The 13,614-nt window shown below is 32.2% G+C and overlaps 2 protein-coding genes across 2 annotated transcripts in view; one reads left to right on the forward strand and one right to left on the reverse strand.

The window, feature by feature from the left end:
- Positions 1–13,614, forward strand: part of LOC126972525 (RNA helicase aquarius) — a 115,112-nt gene that overhangs the window by 17,712 nt on the left and 83,786 nt on the right. The window lies entirely within an intron of this gene.
- Positions 1,702–13,196, reverse strand: LOC126972541 (probable G-protein coupled receptor Mth-like 5). Its single transcript, XM_050819376.1, has 8 exons — positions 12,764–13,196; positions 12,428–12,563; positions 11,677–11,857; positions 9,717–10,014; positions 8,416–8,494; positions 7,392–7,591; positions 5,365–5,500; positions 1,702–3,628 (listed from the first exon to the last, which is right to left on the reverse strand). The coding sequence occupies exons 1-8, from the start codon at positions 12,951–12,953 to the stop codon at positions 3,361–3,363; spliced, it is 1,488 nt and encodes a 495-aa protein (XP_050675333.1). The 5' UTR covers positions 12,954–13,196; the 3' UTR covers positions 1,702–3,360.

A 13,614-nucleotide genomic window follows, 5' to 3' on the forward strand; every position in this document is an offset into this window, starting at 1 on the left:
CGGCGGTGATCACTTAACACCAGGTGACCCGTACGCTCGTTTGTCCTCCTTTTCCATAAAAAAAGGCTGGCCAAGCTATTATAATTCCTCCCATGTTGACAATAACTTAAAATTGCATATAAAATCTTGAATAAACAGTCGCTAAAGGAATGAATTAAAACAATAGTGATATCGTCATGTATATTAATAATAGCTTGTATTAAACATAATATATCATTGTATAATACATAATTGATTTTATATAAAGGCTAAGAACGAGATTGAAATGCCTTTAATACATATAGCTGGTGAAAGAGAGCTTAAAAATATTTATAAAAAATATAAAATGCGCTAGGACGGACGAAGATTTAGATTGTAAAAAAAAAACAATACAAAAAGCGTTCTTAGAATTAAATTTACAGCAGTGGGAGTATAATTAGTATCTAGAATCAGTTAGTAGAATTAGTTAGTTATTAGTTTCATAATCTAATTTTTTTTGGTATCATGTTTTCTTCTATACATTTGTGCTCAAGATATAATGTAGTGTAATTGACAGTTATGTAGCAGGTATATTGTCAAAGCCGTGACATTTCATACAATTTACGGTCGTTCCCAATATACTATCTACAGATAGAGATAAATTACTTACCTTCTACTGTCAATAATCTGAAGCTGTCCCAATATACCCGGTAAGTCATTCTTATCGCCTTATATTGGGACGCGTGAATTGCAATTTACATACAAACTTTATATCGCTGGTAAGGTATACGTCGTCCTATTGACAGACGGCGTGCACGGATTAGGTGAGTTACCGTCGATAAGTTTATTGGGACAGAAAAGTCAACGATAGTTACGATTTTTATCTCAATTAAGAGATAGACTGAATATTGGGAACGGCCGTTAACGGCCTGGTTTTAGTGAAATAATTAATTGTTTGTATTTAAATTGTAACTAGCCGGCATCAATCTCTGTCGGAATACAGCAAAAAAAAAATACAATAAAGGACACGTTTAGAAATAGATTTTCAATCAAAAAAGACTGTTTACAGAGAAGCCGTAATAAAATAATATAATATCGTTAATGAACGTACTTGGATTAACATTTATACTAAAGTAAATAAATTATATTTGTAACCAAAATTTATGAAATGAGATTGGACTCAAACCCGCGACCTCTCGGGTTCCGTCCGAGCGCTCTTTCCAACTGAGCCAACCGTTCGAGTACGCATGGATCGTAAATTTTCGTATATATTGATCAACTCTCAACAAGATATACTAAATTATACGATACATACGTACTTTGGTTACAAATTTAATTTGTATAATATTTGTAACAAATGAGCTTCCTTCATACTTACAGGGTGCAAAATAAGTAATGGCATTATTTTAACATTTAGCGCGTGACATTCTATTCAAATAATTTTTTTAAAATTAAGTATCTCAATGAGCAATCATTAATTATATTACGAAAATATCAGATATGTCAATGTTTTACTTTTACCTATTTCACAATAAACTCATAGTTTATACATAAAACTTATACATATAATTCGAAATAGCTTAACTTAGAACTTTAAAAAAGGTTAAATTCCCAAGTTCGAAAAATATTTTAATAACACTTTAAATTTAGTATAAATGCAATATAATTATTGTATAGTAATTCAGTTGTGGTCCCCAATTTAAGGAAAGTCGAAATACTGACAAAAATAAAAAATTGAAAACAACCATTCAAAACGTATTTATAATAACTTATATGGGAATGACTGACGGAACGAATACATGTTTAATATAATTACTATATAACAGTATGGTATGAATATAACGCGATACGACCCAATAACGTAACTCTGCGCCCGTTATCAAGACACAGATGGAATGTCTCGTGTGCTGTTGTTATTATGCTTTCATGCATTCGTATTTGTTAACACAAAAACATGTTTGTATAAACAGATTATGGGCGTGGCTTAACAGTTTTGTTAATAAAACATCTTAACATGTTTACCGCGAGAAATGGATAACATCACCTGGGTTCGCCTGCGGGGAGGGAAATTAACGCATAATTTGTTAGCGTTCACTGAATGAAGATGTACTTATCATTCGTAGCCAGCGATAATTCTAGTTTGTGAAGGAGTGGAATAAAAGAAAGAAAATACCGGTCTTTGGGATTTTACATTGGTAGATTATAAAAATGGATACAAAAAGCTGGATGCTCTTCATTGGAAATCATTTTTGAAGCGAAACAAAAAACATAAGCAAAAACAGATGCAGCGGATGGACTGTTTTGCTAACATTCTTTGTTAAAAAAAGCGCAGCCGATTTTACAGGCATTATAACAGATTTTTGTGTAAGCTTAAAAATTAATAAAACTCTCTTAAATAAGTCTTGTATACAAGGATCTATCATAGCTGCCCAGTTAATTTCTCATATCTATAGCCTAGTCTAACCTAGTTTACAATACTTACAACTCGCACATCCGATTATTGCCATAAAAATACTGTATAGCGTATTTGTTAAGGCACAAATTTCGATAATTATAATATGTTCAACAAATCACATTCTTTAAGACGCTTATATTAATATTTGTGTAGATAGAGTACATTATTAATGCTAGAACTATTATTAATAGAGATTTTTCGCAATTCGAGCTAATTTGTACGTGTACATATAACTACAATATTTATCTAATTTCAACTTGGAATCATTCATAAATATTATAAATGTGAAAGTTTGTATGTCTGGATGTATGTTTGAACTTCTTTAACGCAAACACTACTGAATGGATTTTGATGAAACTTTGCAATAATATAGCTTACACACCAGAATAACATATAGGCTATAATTTATAAAAATATTGTGTGAATTATCTATACATTTAAATAAAATTGGAGTGTCTGTTTGTAATTTTGAAATTTGTTCGTTTTTTACTAAATGTATATTATGAATACATACACGGTATATACACCAAAATAACATTTTTTACAATTTTTGTGTGTCTGTCTGTTTGTTCCGGCTAATCTAGTAATCTACTTTTATTGGCAGGTAGCTGATGTAATAAGGAGTAACTTAGGCTACGTTTATTTTAGAAAAATAAAGCAATGTCCAAACTCTAAAAATAATTTATATGGCAAAACAACGTTTGCCGGGTCAGCTAGTCATACATAATTGTAATTCCCTCGCGAATTACTAATATGCGCGGCCGCCATTATAGTGACGTCAGTTCCCGACAGAAGCGTTAACACAATAAGTACCGTTAGCAATACTTGCCGGCCGAGTTCTGAATTCATTATCTCTTATTTCTATAAAATATAATATATAAAATTAGCAGTACAATCACTTTGAAATTGTGTGCAACTTTGAGATTATCATATAAAATTGATTTTGTTTAGTAACCGTAATTATTCCCTCCATTCATGTGCGTCATTTCGTCTCCCCACTCACCAGTAGGCAAGGGTTCGGCATAGCAGCAGCTCTTTCTCAAAAGAAATACGACGTGCGACTGCCTGATGATGCAGACGTAGAATATGAGGATGGCTTGGAGTAGGTTCACGACAACGTACGCGTACAGTAGCCCGTCAAAGTTGAGCCATGACAGAAGCAGGAATAACCATGTCAGAGTCATGATGAGGAACATCTGCATGAACAGGTCGAAGCTGTAGAAAGAAATACAAAGTTTTATATAAAAAAAAATATTGAATTCGAATTCGTTATTTTGCGGAAACTATAATTATCCAGTTAATTCTGCTAAGATTTGTTTTACATCAATTCGACACGTGTTTCGTGTCTACAAGAGGTTGTCCTCTGGAGATATTGGCTCGCCAAATTCTAAAATAGCTCTTTTATACTCTCGTCGCTTTAATTGGCGCGCTGTGATTGGTCGGCAGTTGTGACGTTATACTCTCGGATGAGATACGTAACAATGGTAAAAAGGCATAAAAGGCATTTATTTTCTCAAAATTGATTCCTTTAGAATTCTTTTTGATGTCATTTCTTATACTACTAGATACAACTACCGCTTCGGAAACAAATGGCGCTCTGAGAGAGAAGAAGCGGCGCAAGAAACTCTCCCAGCATTCTTTTTTTATGCGCTCTTTTCAATAAAAATATACAATATTGTACAGTCGCTATAAAATAATCACAATCTAGTCCCAGGCTGTCCGATCATTTAGATATTCAGCAGTGGAGTAATAGGATTTACGACAGAGCCATTTTTTTATAAAACATTTAAATTTATTTATAGATAATGCCTGAACAGTGGCTGGGACGTTATTGTAGAAGTGTATACATTTACCCTTAAAGCTATTATGTATCTTATGAAGCCTACTAGAATTAGTTACAAGCAATCCCTTATTTCTAGTGTTATAATAATCTAAAGGTGTTGAATATGTGATAAACTATTTGACTCAAGTCAATTCTTACTCGCTGGCGATTTATTGATTGAACGGTCTTCGCGAAACGTCAATATAATGCTCTCTTCTCTAAGCTTTACAATAAGATTCATGAGAAGACTTTTATCTACACACTAAGCAATTTTGAGGTAAAAAAGAAAACGACCACTTAATCTTAAACAATTATCATATTCAGAAACGGAAAGTCTACTGTAACCTACTCACTAAGAATTACATACACACACACACATTTTTTAATTTTGTTTCGTTTGTCATTGCCATTTGTCGAGGAATCACTGACCCCGAAGATACAGTTTTAACTAGTTTCGGGGTCAGAGGTCAACCTCTTTTAATATCACTGCAAAACCGTTTTTCAATGTTAGTATTATTACAATTAGTGATAAAAAGATGTAAATAATTAGTACTATTATGTAATAAATATTGTACATTTAGTTATTTAAGTTACTTGCAGTGAGTGTAAAAGAATATGCAATAAAGTATTATTATTACTATTTAAAAAAAAATGATAATCTGTGAGGCGACATATTCAACGCGGCTATATCACCAGTGGGAGGCTCCTTTACACAGGATGCCGGCTAGATTATGGGTACCACAACGGCGTCTATTTCTGCCGTAAAGCAGTAATGTGTTTCGGACTGAAGGGCGCCGTAGCTAGTGAAATTACTGGGAAAATGAGACTAAGCATCTAATGTCTCGAGGTGACGAGCGCAATTGTAGTGCCGCTCAGAATCTTTGGGTTTTTCAAGAATCCTGAGCGGCACTGCATTGTAAGGGGCAGGGCGTTTCAATTACCATCAGCTGAATGTCCTGCTCGTCTCGTACCTTATTGTCATTAAAAAAAAATCACTTCTAATTTGATTTCTATGAGTTAAACCCTACTTTTTTTTACTTCTGCGCCCGTTTTTCCGTCAATGACACCAGGTGTCTGTGCAGTGTTGTGTTCTGCAGATACATTCAGATGTGTTAGTATTGTAACTTACCATCCTTTCAGTTTGTAGTGAATTCTTCCATAGATGTTTATTCTCTTTATTACTTTTAGCGTGGTGATGTAGAAAAATAGATTGATAATAAATGTGAATGCGATTGGTGTAAAAAATATTGCAATACCAAGCCATCCTGAAACATAATACAATAGTAATTAATCATCTGTATAGCCGAGTGGTTAGCGATTCTACCTTCTAAGCCGGAGGTCCCGGGTTCGAATCCCGGTAGGTGCAAGCATTTATATGATCAATATGGATGTTTGTTTCCTAGTCATGGATAAATGTATTTATGTATGTTTATATGAATTTATGTAACCCATAACACAGGCTATATATGCTTAATTTGGGGCAAGATAATTTGTGTAAAAAGTGTGTCAATATTATTATCTTAGATAATTTATAGACGCTGTAGCAGATGTGAACATGTCGAAAAAAATAGCACCGAACTGTTAGCCTTTATTTTCAGCAACATAGGCACACTAAAACAAAGTGACAAACATATCCCGAGTGTAAGATGTAGCTGTCATGCCCACTAAAGTTTTATATAAATAAACCTGGCCTGTTATCATGTGTTGGTTAACAGCAAGAGGTTCTCTCTAGACGTTTAAATTAATCATATTCATGATATTATTCATAGTTTGACTGTCCAGTATTTTACTATTGGGGAGTTATCAAGCGTACGGATCAATAGATAGTGTATTATCGATGTTAATAGTCGGCTGTTTTTTTTAAATAATAACCAAAGATAAAAATATCTTTTTTATTTCTTGTTGTGCCTTATTTTTATTTAAAAAGCTCTTTTATTGTACAAGATATAACACTATGTAATTACTTTTAAAGTAAATTTAATGTATTATACAAAATAGTTGTAAACTTCACAAACTTAATTTTTATTATGTGTTGTTAAAGCTGAAATTAGAATAAAAACCTGCTAAAAGACAAAAGAATGGACAGCGGAGTCTTAGCCATAAAACTCCTGCTGGTTACTCTTCAGGTACAGAATGATGAGCTCCTTAATGAGCACATACCCTGAACATCCACCGGAAATCCAGTGACCCGCAGGCTCGTATTCCATAAAAAATACATACCTAGTCTAAACATATTTTTAACAATATGAAAATATACCTCTCTAGTTTACTAATTTATGGTGAGTTAATATCATGCACCTTACAGCCCATAAACTTCCAGTCAAACAACTGAGGTGAGCGGGCGCGGAATACTAAATGCTCATTGGTCAGGCTATGATCGCAACATATCTTAGTTTTGGCCATGTAATGATAAAAACATTCGTAAACAATCACTATTGGATACTGTGAATTTATATATAAGATAGTTATTATGTTTCCATATTTTTAATACATAAGAGATAAGCAATGTGAAAATACTGATAAATACGTAGTACTCATAATACTAAAGAGTTTTTACTGTCAATAGAATTTGATGAATTCAACTCACCGATCTATGACTTTATATGTAGAATAACACCAAAAAGCTCTTAGGTACGTTAGTCGTAAGGACTTTATTTTTCATGTGACAATACAAACTTTATGCGTTTATGATCAATTTCCTATTTTTACTTTAGTAAATTTTAAAATCATAATATCTCTTACTAATTCATTCTGTTAGAGGTTTAATAATTAATCCTTGGACGCGTAAACAGGGCTGTGTTCGCCTTTATCCTTCTAGCCACTTACTGAGCCTAAAACCCTCTTTCTTGTGTAAGCATAATTTCAATATTTTAAAGCTAGTAGATCTTTTTTCGCAGAATAAATAAAATTTGGTATGTGAAACAAAATATGAAACAGGCAATAGCTGAGTCAGCACCCGGCTATGGACGTATGGACTAATAGGAAAGCCACTGACTGAGCAACAGCCTCCTGTGACTAGTCTGATGTTGCAGAATGTGGGTGCAGGTGATCACATAACATCAGACGACCCGTATCACTGTTCATCCCCCTCTCCCGTGAAGAACAAATAAATACCATATAATTAGAATAAAATAATCACACAAAAACATTAATTACCTATTGTCTCCTGTTCTACATCATCTAGGAGTATCGATGAAGAGAATTGTTTCATTTTTCTGTATGTGGTTGTTCCGGTGTCGAGCAAAAAATGTGCACAAATCGCCATTGAAGCCATCAACACCACACAGGACCACACCACGCTGGAGTAGTAACAGTATTTGCGAACATCTGTCACTCGTAGAAACACATTCCGTGACCTTAAAATAATGATGACGATTACTTATTATGACAGTAATCACGACCATCATGTTCACAAAGCATAACAATTAAATCCTCAATCTCTAAATATTGTGGCATCTCATAATGGATAATTTTATATGTTACTAGCTGACCAGACAGACGTTGTTCTGTACATAATAAATAAAATACCGTTTTTGATGAATTTGTCAATAATTTTTCATTGTAACATAATAATATGCTACTTGTTGTTATAATGAAATTGTTTCACAGCAGAACTGTCAAACCGCGCGTCAAAAATACTCTCACAGAAAATATGTCCAAACAAAACAAATATTGGAAATAAAAATAATAATGGGTCTAAAATCGAAATAAAAACTATCCTATCTCATAAGTTGGACTAAACTGCACTCCATGAAGTAATCCCCATTGAAATCCGTTCATTAGATTAGGAGTCCATTGAGGACAAACATTGTGACACGAGATTTATATATATTAAGATACAGTTTATGATATTTTTTAAACATGATTCGTATATTGGATGCATCACGCTCTTCTCGTAAACTTTTTTTTCCGAACATTTACTCCCTTATTCATAATGGTCCGCTAACTTTAAACAGCCTCTAAGCAGTGTTTTTTCTCATACTAACTTAGGTCAATAGAAGAAGACAGAGTGAGAATTAGCAATGCTTGAAGTTAGCAGACTATTATGAATAAGGGGGATAGTAGATACAGTATTAATCACGATTGAAAACTTAATTTAAGCAGAATTAAATAATGTTTATTTAACTTCGACATTTAATATTAGGTATCTGCCATCTAAAATCATTTTTATCTCACTTACTTGAAAGTTTTCCATATGTAAAATCCAAAACTGTTGAGCCAAAAGAAAGCTCCTAATAAACTGATATATAAGATGATATCTGAAATTAAAATTGTATTACTTGATATAAAAATCATCACTAAAGGGTTGGTTCTTCATTTACAATACTCCATAAAGGTGAATAAGTCTGACAATATACAATATGGTGATAGATACTGTTGGCAATAAGCAATAATAAAACTGTTCATTGACTGTTACTGTTAGAACAGAAATTTCATCCACACCATACCATTAATTCATAGCCTTCCTCAAGCTATTGTTTAAATTGGGGTGACCCTTCCGCAAAAGCCATAATAGAAAGTATAGAATATGTTCAGGTTTTTTTATTTTATTAGTTTATATGCACATTTGTTTACATGGCCAATTGAGGTTATTACAGTTATATTATTATAGTGTTGACAAACACGCATAAATTTAAATTAGAGATGAAACAGATATCCGGTAACTATCCGGTATCCGGCCTATCCGGCGGCCTTAATACTATCCGGCCGAATAAGGGATAGCTACCTACTATTCGGCCGGATAGGCATCAGGCCGAATTAAAAAAAATCTGTATAAAAAATATATTTTTAAGTAATTATTTGCTTTATTTAGATAGTTTTAGTGTCACTTAAGAAATATAATAGTTGTAAATTTTTAATCACACCATAGTAAATGAATGTAATAGAAAAAAATTAATTAATTAGCACTCATACTGCACTAAAGGCAAATTATGGTTGATAAATACTAGTTTCTCTGCATTGAGAAGTTGCTAACTTCGCTCATTAACGAAAAGAACCGAATCTAACCAAGTCTACTCGATAGTTCGCGCGCCGCCTACGCAAGTCTGGGTTTGTGTGTGCGATACACCAAACGGCTAAGTTCCGCCGGATATTCGGCTATTCGGCCACATGGTTGGCCGAATATCCGGTATCCGGCCAAACTGCTATCCGTTTCATCTCTAATTTAAATGCGTTTTTATGTCTAAATATTTGAATATTTACTTAACAGCCACAAGATGTCCACTACACTGGTCAAAGGCCCCCAAAAGTTACAAAAACATTAGAATAAGAATTTGTTTTTTTTATTAGTTTATCACCTTACGGTAGAATTGAAATAATGTTGTTCATCGCTTTATCTATAAAATTATCCCACATAAGTAAGCATTAGCCGGAGTCCAATCACAACAGGTTGTCAATTGAGATATATGGAATAATCTATTGCGCTAAAACTCTTATAATATCAAATATAGAACCAACATAGTAATACTGTATAAAACTTACCTGTTATCATAAAACTAACATGGTTACTGAATTCAGTGAATATTCTCACCAAACCAGCGGCCTGACTCACAATCAAGCAGACATTTATAGTTGTTATAATATTACCAGCTAGATCTCTCAAAGTTGGTAAAATAAAGTATATAATAGCTACAGATAGAAACAAAATCATAGCTATAGCATGAAATATTGGATTTAATACTTTTTTCATTAGGAACCCAGTATCCCTCCAGTTTATTTTCACCTCCGGTATACACACTAATGCATATTGTCCTGTTTTGTTTGAGCTTGTCATTAAAATCTGTGAAAAGATTGAATTGTTATGAATCATGAAACAACTGCCTTTCTCTTATTCAAATGTTAGTACTTAAATTATTATAACGAAAATTCTAAAACACTTAAATAGTTATTATTATTTATTACTAAAATTAAAACTAAGATGGACTGACAATCTGGTCAAGGAATACATTGGATGAGTGCAGCACAGGATCAATTGTCGTGGAAATCTTTGGGGGAGGCCTTTGTCCGCAAGTGGACATCTTCCGGCTGATGATGATGGTTAAAATTAATTTTTAATTATGTATATTTAGGTATCCTGAAATTTCATTGATTTTGCTAACAACATGATTCATACAATCAACTAGCTGACTGATGTTGATGTTATGAAAGTAATAACAACTCCAAGATGATATTTACATGTTGGTATAATATCATCTGTTAGTTCATAAGCAAATCTAAAATGCTATTGGCTATCTAGCTAGCTAAGATTTCTCAGGATTGTTTGATTCACTAATCAATGTCACCTAAATGGGTAAACATCATTAAGATTCCCTGGTTCTTTCCCAGTATTTGCAATCTTCTTAAATCTCATTTAGAAACTGATAATTACAACAGTAATAAACATAGCATGCCAACTAAAGCAGTTGGCACAACTTGGTTGATCCAAGTTAGTAAGTCCTTGATTGGGTGATGTTGTTTTACAACATGATCCCAGAAAACCCGAGAAACATGACATTTAAAAAAATATATATATATACTACTAGCTGACCCAGCAAACATTGTATTGCCGATATTAAAATCGCATATACAAAAGTAACTGTTGATCGTAGATGGGTGAAAATTTGAAGTTGTATGTATTTTTTAATGCTGACTCATAATCAAAAAAATTAAAAAAAAAAATTTCGTGTGGACCACCCTTAACATTTAGGGGGATGAAAAATAGATGTCCGATTCTCAGACCTACCCCATATGCACTCAAAATTTCATGAGAATCGGTCAAGTTGTTTCAGAGGAGTTCAATGTTTAACACCATGTCACAAGAATTTTATATATTAGATAAAATATACTAACTACATTTGACTTAATAAGACTTGGGAAATGGAGCAGCAACACCAGCTATTTAATTATTAAATTAAATTGTTTTGAATTCTATTTAAAAAAAGAAGTTCTTTTTAGTAATGTGGTATATACTTTCAAATGGATAAATTTTGAGATTCTATTTAAATGATTTAAAATCCTACTTTGAATTAAAATATTTAAATATGTGTAATAAATTGAATGTTTGAATTGGTAGCAGAGCTTTACATTTAAATTCCATATATCCCAATAGATCAGTTGTGTACTATAGACAGAGGAGATTAATTTCTCAGTGATCAATTCAGTGACTGAAATTGTTTGATACTCTTTCTATTTCACTTTAAATGGGAGATAAACAATTTTATTTGCATGTTATTATTTTTTATATTCAAATCAATCATATTTTAATAAAATTATACAATTCTTTTAATTGTAATAACTAGCTGCTTAACTGTCTGATATCTCAAGAGTCTGGGGATTTCAGATGCCCTACCAGAACGGTTCAGTCTTAAAAGTGGAAACCTCTTCCTTAGTTAACACAAATTTTATATGGTAATTTGTACATATGATTATAATCAAAAATAAAATTTGATATAAAATAATTTACCTTATCCATGCAATATTTATTCTGGCTATGAATATAGAATGAAGGTTCTCTGATCTCAGGTATAGTGATAACATCATGTAAACCATATGAATTAGTTAAAAGTGGGTCGCCTGTCATGGCATCCCTATACATTTCATGATGAATTACATGTTTTAGTTGACCATCAGATAAGAGATTTAATCTGAAATGTGGTTACAAAAATATTATAATATTAATTATATACTCTACACTGCAGTACCCACATGGGATGTATATTCGTCCCAACAAACACTTTAATTTGTAGTATATCAGGATATTTAGTTTATGATTTCTCTATATTATTGTGTAAATACTGTTTATTCCAAATATATATAATTCTTTCATTTTTTCTAAGTTTTAAGTCTATCACTACCATTGATATGTGGGTGGTATTTGTTTTTTTAACAATTTAACTATCAAATCTTGCAGTTTGAATGTCATCTAGCCTAAGGATCATTCCCATTGCAACATGTGTTTATTCATTTTACCTCTGAATGTAATTGGATAATATACAAACTCACAGATATTGACTATCCTTTTATTAACTTTTTTTTTTGTTGTTTAGTTAAGAATTATGTTTTTCTTTTGTCTTTTTAATGTACTTAGATTATAATGGGGCTGACATGTACATACATATAAAAGCCCCTAAATCAATAAAGAAAAAAAAGATATTGACTATGGAAAAAATAAAGCAACTAGAAACAGTTAATTTATAATATTCTGTGTAACTTACTTATCTTCTGAATTTCCCAAATCATAAATGGGTCGTTGTTCCGTTGTTGCACAGTTCGGAACACCCAGTATGTATCTAAAGTACTTCACCTTAACTTTGTTGCCATCTTCTGCATAAAATTGAGGTATCCATACACCTGCATCATTAGTCTTATTAGCAATAGCAATAATTACTCCTATATATGTGTTATTCTAATATCTAATGTAGAATGAATATGCTAGGAGATTATTCACAATCAATACTTGATTATAATCAATATATTGTAACAAATATTGGTGTGACATTTGTAAAGTTTATTTATGAACTAATATAGTAAAATCAATAATTTCAACATACTTTCATTGTATAATTCTGCAAGTCGACATACACGATCTATCATAACTTGATTTTCTTCACAGCATTTGTTTATCTGCACCGAATTTTGTTGCTCTGATAAATCATTCAGATCTATTTCACCAACTTCAGCTTCTGTATAAGGCCACACTACGAATGCCATAAATAACCACATATAATGTAAGAAATACATATTTTAGTAGGAAAGGTTAATGATATTTTGTTAAACTGAATAGCACCGCAATAATTATCTATACCATAATTCACTTAATATTTAATTACTACTCTAATCTATAAGTCACTTAAAGAGTGCTTATTTTGTTATATTGGCTTCTGCTTATTTTACTCTTGCTTGGTGTTTAATTTCTTAGAAAAACGCAGAATATTGCCGTTGTGTTTAGTTTAGAATAATTTAGATTTTACTTTTTACAAACAAACATTGTTTGACGTGACTGACGTCGCTACTTGACACATTGACATTTTCATCTTCAAGTTTATGCTCTGTCATATACGACAACACTATAAGGGCAAACATAGAGTACTTCACTACTGTATTGCTCTATTAACCTGACGTACCGATGATAGTTAATGGTTTCTTGATTTCTTCAACATGAAAAATATATTTTTTCTTTTATTCCTGTAACAATTCCTTTGAAAAAACGTGCTAATTTCTTGCGCCAATAGTTGCTTTAAAGGTTTCTTTCCTTTTGGTAGAGTACATTGTAGAAAAAAATATGTGTCACTTGTGCAATCGATTTTGTATTAATTGTCAATAATTTATCGTTGGCTTGGAATGGGAAAACAATAATGGAAAATCAAGCATGCCTCCTAAATATGGAATTTGTGCATAATTT

Source organism: Leptidea sinapis, chromosome 26 (assembly GCF_905404315.1).
Source record: "Leptidea sinapis chromosome 26, ilLepSina1.1, whole genome shotgun sequence".
Classification (NCBI taxonomy): domain Eukaryota; kingdom Metazoa; phylum Arthropoda; class Insecta; order Lepidoptera; family Pieridae; genus Leptidea; species Leptidea sinapis.